Source organism: Lonchura striata, chromosome 34 (assembly GCF_050655825.1).
Source record: "Lonchura striata isolate lonStrDom1 chromosome 34, ASM5065582v1, whole genome shotgun sequence".
Taxonomy (NCBI): Eukaryota; Metazoa; Chordata; class Aves; order Passeriformes; family Estrildidae; genus Lonchura; species Lonchura striata.
In genome coordinates, this window is record NC_140736.1 from 1,561,147 (window position 1) to 1,572,808 (window position 11,662).

At 50.5% G+C, this 11,662-nt stretch overlaps 1 protein-coding gene across 1 annotated transcript; it reads left to right on the top strand.

The window, feature by feature from the left end:
- The first annotated feature begins 5,047 nt into the window (after positions 1-5,047).
- LOC144247684 (uncharacterized) lies at positions 5,048-11,072 on the top strand. Its single transcript, XM_085564720.1, has one exon. It carries the CDS (start codon positions 5,945-5,947, stop codon positions 8,396-8,398), a length of 2,454 nt encoding a protein of 817 aa, XP_085420846.1. The 5' UTR covers positions 5,048-5,944; the 3' UTR covers positions 8,399-11,072.
- The last annotated feature ends 590 nt before the right edge of the window (positions 11,073-11,662 follow it).

An 11,662-nucleotide genomic window follows, 5' to 3' on the forward strand; every position in this document is an offset into this window, starting at 1 on the left:
GGTGGATTCATTGCACATCTCTCTGCAAGGAGGAAAATGGCACTAAGATGTGGCAGCAGCTCTCTGGCCTCAGAGAGAAACAGACAAATTTCCCAGGCATCGCCTGAGAAAGTCTGAGAAGATCAGAGGAAAGAAAAAAAAACATTCTTATCTTAACATGCTGCAACTGGTATTGTGAACATGTGGAATATGTTATGGAGATTTGTCTACCAAAGGGTGCTTTCTTATCTAATGGTGATAGTATTTAGACTAGAAAACCAATTAAATCTACCTATATCATAACTATCTATAAGAACAATGGGTTTCCTAATAAAGTTAATTATTGATCAGAATTCTGCAATACATGGAGTCAGTGATAATGATTACCCGGCTGGGGGCTTGCTCCTACAACACTATGACCCTGAGCCAGGGTGGGGGGAAGCCCCTCCCAGGACAGACTGACACAGGTCTTGTCTCTACCCCCCACCCTGCAGGGGGACCTGGGCCCTTGGAGATGTGGCTGCTACTGGGCACCCTCCTCTCCCAGCCTTTCCCAGTCTGCTTGGCCATCACTCATCCCTCTGGCCCATGGCCATGGGGACTGAGTGGGATACCACAGACACAGAGCACAAATGCCGGGAGCAATGGGGAGAAGGGGGTCTCACCTGGCCAGCAGACCCACGGCATAATGGTGGGTGTCAGCACAGAGCAGCGTGTCCCAGCCACGCTTGCGTTCCATTGACAACACCACATCCTCATAGTCCATTTGGCACAGCAGGGACTTCAGGGTCCTCACTGCAAACCTGAGTGCAGAGCAAAGCCCGGGTCACACTGAGAACACTGGCTTCTGCCCTGGCTGTGTGGCAGGGACAGAAGGACTGGGATGGAGCACTATTTGGGGCTAGTGGCAAGGCCGTGTTTTTTCTGGCATCCCTTCCAGAAGGTATCGACCTCCTCTGGCATCTCTTTGGTTCTGAAGAACATTTGGAAGAGCAGATGCAAAAATAACTGTGGGAAATGCACCATCACTATATCTGGGACACAGGGCTCCTGGAGGATCTTCCATATCACCACAGTTGCCTGCAAAGGACAAAGCCCCCTGAGACAGGGCTCAGTGCCAAGGTGTCTGTGTGGCAGGGCCCGAGCGTGGCAGGGAGAGGCCCGGAGAGAACAGGGGGAGCACCGGGCCTGGTGGCCCTGGAGCTGCCCCGAGGCCAGGTTTCAGCCCAGCGCCTGAGGCAGGGAGATGCACTGGGGAAAGGAGGATGAAGAACTGCTGGAGAGATGGCCTTGGGGCCAGCAAAGGCAGAAACTCACAGCCAGGACAAAGACACCTTTTTTGTCCCCATCGGAGGTGCACGTGCTGTGCTCTGGCCAGCTCCCCAGCACATCCAGGAGTATCTGCTGTGCCAGCTCTGCAGTCCAGGGCGTGCACATGATGGTCTTCCACATGGTCAAAGCAGCTCTGTGGGGTCAAAGCTCTGTCTCAGGGGATCTCAGACACACACCGTGGCCTGGGCATGTCTAGGGGCCCGGGTTGACTGACGGCTCTGCCTCTGCCCACTGCCCCTCTCCAGCGGCAGCCAGGCAGCCCAGCCCTGTGGGGACAGGCCCCTGAGGGGCAGCAAGGGAGCATGGCAGCAGGCTCAGGGGCTGACATGCCAGGGCTGGCAAAGGGAGCAGCCAGAGGGCCCTGGGACTCTCTGTTGGTCAGACACCTGGGACAGGCTGTGCAGGCTGATGGGCTGGGTAGCCCTGAGCCCTCTGGGCAGGTGGGCCTCATACCTGTCACAGGATGGGGCCACACGCAGGAGTGTCATTATTGCGTCATTTGGCTGCGCTTCTGTGAGATACAGCAGGGCGTTGTCCAGCCTGTGCTCCACAGAATCATTGGCCATGAGCCACTGGTGGATGTACCTCACCATGGCGGGCACCTGGAGAAGGCACAGGGAGACTTGGAAAGCTGCCAGAGGGAGCAGTGTTCCCAGGGTCCCCAGAGAAATGCTTCCCTTCCCACTGCACTGCGATGGCCTCAAAGGCTCACAGGGGCCAGCACTGTGGCTTGGGAAGCTGTGTGACTCATGGGGGAATTGAAGCCTGGCCACAGCTGCCTACTTGCTCTGCTCTGGAAACACCCCTCTGCACAAGCAAATCTAGCAGGGTGGCACTGGTCTCATGTCCCAGGAGCTCTGAGTATGCTCTGAGCCCAGGGCCCATGGCGCTGGTCTCATTCTGCCAAATTCTCTTGATGAATTTGCAAACGAGTTGTAGGAGAAGGGCAAGAAGCCATGGAGAGCTCCAGGTGTGCTGCTGGGCTGAGCAGTGCCAGCAGGCCCATCCCAGGTGGGGATGGCTGCAGGTACCTGCGCTGTTCTGCGGAATCGGCCACGGCTGCGTTTCTGCTCTCGTGTGCGCTGCACGGCTGCACCTGGCAAAGAGCGAGCGCAGCCCGAGCTGAGGGGCTGCAGGAGAGGCCGGAGAACACAGCCCAGCCCTGCGCTGCCCAGGCAGGGACAGCCCCGTGACAGCCCAGGGTACGGAGCACGGCTGTGGGGTGTCTGCCCGGCCCCTATTCCATCCTGTCCATGGGCATGGCCCCAGGGGATGGGATGGGATGGGATGGGATGGGATGGGATGGGATGGGATGGGATGGGATGGGATGGGATGGGATGGGATGGGATTGGGCCAAGCTGGCTGAAGGCACCAGCCTTGCAGCCTGGCTCTGCCACTCACCCTCCTGTGGTGGATGGAACAGCACCACCTATTCAGTCTCCTGTGCTGGGGCAGCTGCAGGGTCGCCTTCTTCCTCCTCCATTCACGTCAGCTTTGGCACTCTCAGGGCTCCCTGCCCCATGTCACTGACTGAATTTCTGGCTACCCTCAGGAGAGATGCCTTGGAAAACTCTGGGGTACCAAGTCCCACGCTCTGCCCTCAAGGGCACCTGCAGAATTGAAGCCTCGGAAGGCCACATGGCACAGAGTCCTGCGGTCTGCCCTTGAGGTCAGCTGCAGGAATAATGCCTCAGAAAAGCTCTGGGTCGGACAGGAACGAGCGCGCTGTGTGGGGGCTCCTCACGGCACCGCTCTGTCCCGTCCTGTCCCGTCGCCTGCTCCGAGCACTGTGGCGTGCTCTTGCCACTTCCAGCTCCTATGTCAGCATGTGTCACAAAGGGCCCTTGGACGCCGGGCTCCATTCCATGCTGCACCGTGTCAGCAAGGGCCCTTGGACACCGGGCTCCATTCCATGCTGCATGTGTCACAAAGGGCCCTTGCACACACTGCCCCTGCGCTGGGGCTGCCCCCTGCCCACCCAAAGTGGCCCAGGTTGGAAGGAATCCCTGGCCTCAAGTGTCTGAGACAGCCCAACAGGATCTTTAGGAAGGGCTCAGACCATCAGCAAACGCTGCCCTGCTCTGCAGGCTCAGGGCAGCAGAAGGAGCCCCCAGGGCTGCCGATGCAGCCGCGCTGGGAAGGGCACAGGGCCTTCCACAGAAGCTGGCACGGCCTCCTCAGGACACGTCCCGGCTCGTGGCCATCCCAAACCCGCGAGTGTGACACGGACAAGGAACTGTGGGCCAGGGCAGGAATGCTGCTCTGAGCCCTGGGGCCCGGGGAGCGCTGACACCAGCAGGTGAGGCAGAGTCCCTGCCCAAGCAGACCTGCCACCCCCAAAGCCCTGGCAGGGCTGGTGCCATCTCCTGCCCCAGAGACCTGTGTCCCTGGGGGCTTCTCTACCAGAGGGAGCCAAACCCACGGGCACTGGGGGCTGTGCTCCTGCCTGCAGGGGCTGTTGGCAGGAACACCTGGAGCAACTGCTGGCAACGAGTAGATGGCAAAATGGTTAACCCTGCCCCGGGATAGAGATCTAAGTGGCCAATAAAGTACAGCTCTCCCCTCTTGTTCCCTGCAGCAGAATCAGGACCATGAACAGAAGCCATCACAGATATTCCTTCTGCGTCCCATAAGCAAAAGCTGTGCCAAGTCACAGATGCTGCCTTCAAATGGACTGAAATTCCAGCCTAGACCTCTCACCTCCCAGACAACTCCTTCCCCAACACACCTCCAACACCAACACCCTGCAAACACCGCACAGAAGCCCTCAACATCCTGCCAGGACCCCCAGCTGTCCCCATCCCTCCGCAGAGTTTCCCTCCCTCCCGCAGACCCCCTGGTTCCCTGACATGCCATGGGATGGCACTCTGGAGGATCTGCTCCAAGGCCTTCCCCGGCAGCAAGCTCAGGCTGCCAGGCCTATGGATCCTGGATCATCCTTCCCACCGAACCTTCCATTGGCACGGCTCTTCCATTGGCACATCTGCGCTCAGCTGGGACTACTCCGCTCACCCAGGGCTCCTGGTAAAGGATGGAGAGCAGCCTGGCAAGCTCTTTCTCCAGCTCCCTCTGTGCTCTTGGGGAAGGTAGAACCTTCCACAGGAAAGCAACTGCTGCCACAAGGAGTGGGTGGCATCAGGCACCTCTGGGGAAGCCCCTCAGGAATGCTGTATCCTGAGGGAACACTGTTGGCCTTGACCTGTTGTAAGAGGCCGTCTGAAGACCCTCACTCATTTGCCTGCCGATTGCCACGAGCAGGATTTCCCTTCCCCCTCTGCAGTTCCGGCTTGGAGAAGGCAACAGTGCAGGTGTAGCCGCTGTACCATTACGTGCTGTTCCCAACGAGGACCGGCAAGAACTTGGCAAGGAGTTGGCAAGGACTTGGCGAAGACCCAGCGTGGACCCAACACAGAGCGGCCTACTGCAATTCCTGCTTCACTCTCCACCTTTAAGCCAAATGAACTGTTGGGGTAACTCTGGTGGTCTCTCACTGAAGACCCCTCATCTGCCTCGCTACCACCGTGACAGACGGAGATCAAGAACCCTCTCCCCAAGGACTGCGACTGAGATTCCTACCACAAACAGTGGGCGAAGGGAGAGAATGACCTGACCTGTTCTTCTCCAGTAACTTCAATGGACTTATCCCTTATTGTATTTGTTCAGCCTAGATGATGTTCTGTAAATACACTTGTTCCCCCACAGCAATTTCAATAGACTCTCATTGTTCTGCCTGTTCCCCCCTTTTCCCTCTGTGGACTATAACTGGACCCCTGGGATAGGTAGAACTTCGGAGACTCTCCCCAACACAACAAGACGGATCCACATCGTCCGGACCAGTGAGGACTCCGCCTGTGTTGGTAGCTATTCCCATCCCCCCTTCTCTCTCTCTCTCTATCCTTTTTATTTCTTTTCTGAACCCACTATCGCATTTATTGTTTTGGCCCTTAATAAAGGTGCATTTGTTGTGATTAAACTGCTGATTGTCTTTTGCACTTTGGGATCGGCTAACGAACCATCACGACACCCCGCTATAAGCGGATCGTGACATTAAAATTGGCGTCACGGACAGGATTTCTGTCTAGGCAGAAGGGTGCAGGTTCTGTGTAGTCTGTAACAGGGGAAGGACGTTTCTTGCCAGCCGCACCTAGCCTGCCAGTACAAAAGACTGAGCATGGTCTGGAGAGCAAGGGGTAAGATTCAGATTTCCCACAGACTGCACATTGCCTAGGTGAAAAAGCACCCACACTGTCTTCAGAAATTGCAAAAGATCTCTTAGTGCAAAAGGCGGGACACTGTTGTGATTATGTGTGTGTTTGGACTGTCTGGGAAGGAAGAGACAACTTGAAGAAACTAAGCAGAGCCTCCCAGGCAGATTTTGTCTCTTCACCCACCCAGGGAAGTGAAGGGCGACACAGCGAAGTCTGTGTGCTTTGAGTAACTTACACTGTTGTTTTATGTGTGTGTTTGGACTGTCTGGGAAGGAAGAGACAACTTGAAGAAACTAAGCAGAGCCTCCCAGGCAGATTTTGTCTCTTCACCCACCCAGGGAAGTGAAGGGCGACACAGCGAAGTCTGTGTGCTTTGAGTAACTTAAGTTTGTACCTCCCTGCTGTGGTTTTGGTCCCTTCACAAAATGAGTGATAACTTTAACGATAAGGGTAAAGTTGAATTTTATGCTTTACTAGCTAAATACAATGCCAAACCTTCTCCGGGAGGAGAAGAATGGGCACAAAGTAATTGGTTTAATTTGGATAATGTGGTTGATAGAATATGTTCTTTACAACATGGTACAAAATTCAAACTGAGCAGAAATAAATCTATCTTATGCTCAGTTTTGGGAGCTTGTCTTACGGCAGCTGTAGAAACTCGCTTCCAGCGAAGAGGTGAGCAAGAAACAATAATAGATTCCCTTCAAAATTTGGTTGAAATTTTACAAAAACAATTACATGAAGAAAGGAATGAAAAACATTCACTGAGAAATGAGAACTATGCATTAAGAGCTGCCTTAAAAGAGGAACACGTTAACAAATCATCTAATGCTGATTCCTCTATAAATCCTGAGGGAAAGGAAACTCCTCACATTAACCAAATTTATCCTCACAAAGAACTTGAGGCAGTAAATAATTGTGGGGAACATTGCTGCTCTCACTTAAGACCTTTAATTAAAACAGAATATAACTATCTCAGTGATGATGATCTTGACCCCCACATCACAACCAAACACATACCATACACTGCCACCGAATTGGCTAAGCTTAAAAAAGAATATGGACGCCTTCCATACGAATCAGAAACAGAATATGTTTTCCGGGTGTCCCTCACTGGTGGCGATCAAATTAAACTAACTGAACAAGAAGCCAGTGGGTACTGGGGACATGGTGTCTTCTTAACAACAGGAGATAAACGTGACTCATGGTCCCTGACACAGCGCGCGGCTTTTTGGGCCGGGGGAACGAACCCCTTGGAAAGGGGAGATCCTATAGCTATAATCAGCACCCCCGACCAACTCCTAGAAAGTGTACACAAAGCCGCCTGTTTGCAAATGATTCATGAAAAGAAATTAATTCCTGGCTTTGAATCCCCAATGCAATTACCTGTGAAGCCTGAACTAATGACTCCTTTAATTCGTGGGCTTCCAGAAACCCTCAAACCTACTGCCATAGCCTTACAGAAAACTATCATGACATTAAGCCCTACAGAAAAACTAGACAGATTTCTTGGTAACCCCACTAATCGCACTGGATCTACTGGTCCTACCTTTACTCCATCCTGCTCTCCATTCCAAGCTGTAAATTCACAAGCCAGTTCACCTGGCAGTAATCATAAAATTTGGACATGGGGTGAAGTTGCAGAGGATTTGATCAATTATTGTAGAAAATATGGACCTGTAAAAACCCCGGAAGAGAAACCAGAAAAATCAGAGAAAACAAAAGGGATTCGGTCTATTGGGACTCCTTACAGTAAAAATCCAGAAAAGGGAAAACAGAACCCTAGCCGCCAGCATTGGTGGTCACTGGGAGTCCAAAAGGGGGTCCCCAGAGAAGTGATGGATGGTCTGCCCCTTGATAAATTACAGAAAATAATAACTAATTGGTGCTATCAAAAATCAAATCCATCAGTTCAACCCAGTACACACCCTAGTGCACCCACTCTTCCTCATAACATGGGCAGCGAACCAACTCTCCCTCAGCCTCTCCTTCCTCTCCCGAACACGGGTAAGGAAACAACTTTCTCACTGTCCCTCCTGCAAAACAGGGGCAGTGGACAAAAACTAACCATATCACAGCTTTCCTCTCAGAACTCAGGCTGTGACCCAAAATTAACATTCTCCCAGTTTCTCTCTCAAAATCCAGGCAGTGAGTCATCTCTTTCTCAGCCTTTTCCTCAAAATCTGAGCAGAGATTCCTGTGGTTTCAGAGACGCTGAGAAAAGGTACGCTACCTGGGAGAAGGGATTGTTTGTGGTCAGCCTGGCTCTCATTGAAGTGGAAAGACTTGCACTACAACTACCAATTGTATTGAGAAGCCCTTTCAATGATATTAAGACAGTCACTACTGGGACCCTCCCTCCTGACGGGGTGGCCCAGAGGGCCTCGGTAAGAAAGTGGTATGCTCAGACTGAACATTACTGTCACTTCTTCTCAATAACAGATGGAGTTGTGAAAAATTTGGCAATACAAGAAACTGAGAGCTTGGATAGCAGCCAGGACACACCTGCCTCTGTAATCAAAATGGCCCCTCCTTTTTCCCCCAAACAATCGGCAAGTTCTTGGTTCACTGAACTAATTAATACTGAGGGAGAAAGCAGTGCTCGGGTTGGGGAGCTGATAGCTGTTTGGAGTGCTTTTCAACGTAAGGTACAGAACACCTCTCTTGTCTCTATCTACACTGACTCCTATGCTGTGCACCAAATGATCCTGATAATCCAGCACATTACCCTGGCCAACCTGTTCTGGTGGACATCCCTTACTACAGGGCTGGTACCCCTTGTGCTAAAACCCCCTTGGAATGAATGTGCATGGAAAGCCTCTGGTGCTCTAGGGAAAGAACATTGGATAAATACATGCTGGATAATTCCATCATTCTAACCTTTTCTGCTTCTCGCTGGCAGGAGTCTGTTGTGTTTACTTTTACAGAAGAACTCCGAGGGACATGAAGACCACCTAATCCATGATAAAACTGGTAATACTTTCCTGCATCCTACCACAACCCCAGAGCCAGAAATCAGCTGAGTGTTTGTGGCCTGAAATAATTGTGGTAGCATGCAGAAAAAGTGAAAAGATCTCTTTAAGCACAAAAAGGTTTGTACGCACCAAAGCGTACAGGATTGTTGGCACAATTCAACATTAACACAAACTGCAGAAGTAGTTTGTCTTTGGTTCAAAAATACTGAAGGACTTTCTTTTAAATTTATTCATACCACCACCACCACTCAAACCCAACCACCAGTTATGCTTACCCCGAAAATTTCTAAAGTTGGACCATATATAATCAGGGAAACTGGCCAACAACAGATATTGTTCAATCCGGCATGGTCTCTTAAACAAGTTAAATTGCTAATGCAAAGCAATGTCTCTGAAATTCAGCCAGCTTGTTCACCTTTCTTGCAAACTTCTTTCCACGGTTGGACGACCTGGTTGCGACAGTGGAACCCTTCTGAAACACGGATGCCAAGAGACATAACTGGTGTTGTGGGAACAGAATTGGGAATTCTAAATAGTATTAAGACTTCCAATCCTGGTGGAATTTGGTGAACTTTACTTATGATCCCACCACAAACTTAGCCACAGCTTTTGTGTTAACCATACGCAATGCCTCGGTGCATTCAATATTCCCCATTATTGCATTAGGATTAAATCATGATGGAGCCACTCTCTATCCTTCCGAGCATAGAGAATGGGCCCGACAAATTGATGGTAAATGGCAAACTGTTAATTTAGAATCCTGTATTGTCCGAGAACAACTAGGGTTCATCTGTGAAGGCAATGCAATTATAGCTCAAGATATCTGTTTAGACACAGAACAAAATATCTGTCACTTTGAAATCCATCCTAACAAAACTTCTAAAACATTCCTTGTATATATAGGAAATGGATGCGCATGCTTTAGAACTGCTTGTAACACAGTGTATGTAGAAGACACAGTAGTAGATACTAAAAATCATTCAAATTTTTGTGCTTGTAATTTCACTAAAATTTCTGGATGTGATTTTTCGTTTGAAACTCCAGTTACTTCATATCAACTTTTAGAGTCCAATTACACGCTGATTCATAAGATATTGCCTACCCCCATTGGAATGAATCTTACTCTGGTGAGGCAATTGTTGCTTCACCAGGATTTAATTGAAATCTTAGGAAAAATCAAGGAAAACGGACAGAAAACATTGGTAACTGTTCATCATGATGTACAAGAAATACATCGGGTTATAGAAAGGGTGAAAAGTGATGCTGAACACAGGTGGTGGGATACACTTTTTGGGTGGTCACCTACTGCTACAGGTATCCTGAACAAATTGTGTCATCCCATTGTTGTCCTTTTGATTTTAGTTTTGATTGGTTTTGCTTTATCAGCAATCTTGTTTGTCATAAATTGGAGAATGATAAAACGATTAACAAAATTGACAGCTATAATTAATGCACACCACCTGGCCAATGTGCTTTATACTGTAGACATCCCCAAGACTATAGACACAAAGCAATTATAAAATTAGAAGATGATTTGTTTTAGTCACTTAGAAAACCTGATTTGAGTTTTTATATTGGTTTATTAGAAAAATTGTTTATTATTAATTAATATTGATTATATTGCTTAATGTTGTTTCAATTTATACTAATTATTGTTTTAGTATTTTCCCTGTTCTCTTTTCCTCTCCTTTTCCTTTTTCCCTTCTCTGGGATATGCTGCCAACACTAGACAAGTCCTGAAGACTTCACAACAACACTACGAAACCCTGCTGAACATCTCTCGAGGGCAATCGTCAGTCACGGGGTGGTGTAAGAGGCCGTCTGAAGACCCTCACTCATTTGCCTGCCGATTGCCACGAGCAGGATTTCCCTTCCCCCTCTGCAGTTCCGGCTTGGAGAAGGCAACAGTGCAGGTGTAGCCGCTGTACCATTACGTGCTGTTCCCAACGAGGACCGGCAAGAACTTGGCAAGGAGTTGGCAAGGACTTGGCGAAGACCCAGCGTGGACCCAGCACAGAGCGGCCTACTGCAATTCCTGCTTCACTCTCCACCTTTAAGCCAAATGAACTGTTGGGGTAACTCTGGTGGTCTCTCACTGAAGACCCCTCATCTGCCTCGCTACCACCGTGACAGACGGAGATCAAGAACCCTCTCCCCAAGGACTGCGACTGAGATTCCTACCACAAACAGTGGGCGAAGGGAGAGAATGACCTGACCTGTTCTTCTCCAGTAACTTCAATGGACTTATCCCTTATTGTATTTGTTCAGCCTAGATGATGTTCTGTAAATACACTTGTTCCCCCACAGCAATTTCAATAGACTCTCATTGTTCTGCCTGTTCCCCCCTTTTCCCTCTGTGGACTATAACTGGACCCCTGGGATAGGTAGAACTTCGGAGACTCTCCCCAACACAACAAGACGGATCCACATCGTCCGGACCAGTGAGGACTCCGCCTGTGTTGGTAGCTATTCCCATCCCCCCTTCTCTCTCTCTCTCTATCCTTTTTATTTCTTTTCTGAACCCACTATCGCATTTATTGTTTTGGCCCTTAATAAAGGTGCATTTGTTGTGATTAAACTGCTGATTGTCTTTTGCACTTTGGGATCGGCTAACGAACCATCACGACACCCCGCTATAAGCGGATCGTGACACCTGTTGGCACCTGCAAAAGCTTCAAATCAGCTTGCTCAGCTCCCAGGGCCTCTCTTGGCCAGCATCCGGACGTGGATGCGGGACGGCTGCCAGGTACTGCTGGGACCCAGCGGGACAGGACCGGCTGTCTCATGCCCATGCAGCAGCCCTGACACAGCCAGGGCCATCCCGAGAGCAGACAGACGCTCACGGGCCAGCAGAGAGGAGCAAGGAGCCCTGGGCTCCTCTCAGGGTATCTCAGCTGGGCTCGCTCCACAACACGCCCCCATTGGAAGGCCTGCTGATGCCCAGCTGCCAGAAATGCCTACTTTGTGCTCTCCAAGATGCACAGGGAGAGCCAGTGAGCAGGACACCTTGGCAGGCAAACCTTCCAAGCCTTTTGTGAGGCCAGGCACACACCAAGATCAGCCAAGACTCTCCACCACACTGCCTGGCCCACCCAGCCCAGCTCTGTGCTGGCCCTGGGCCACAGCAGCTCCCAGCAAGCAGGAGGCAAATGCATCTTGACAAGAGTT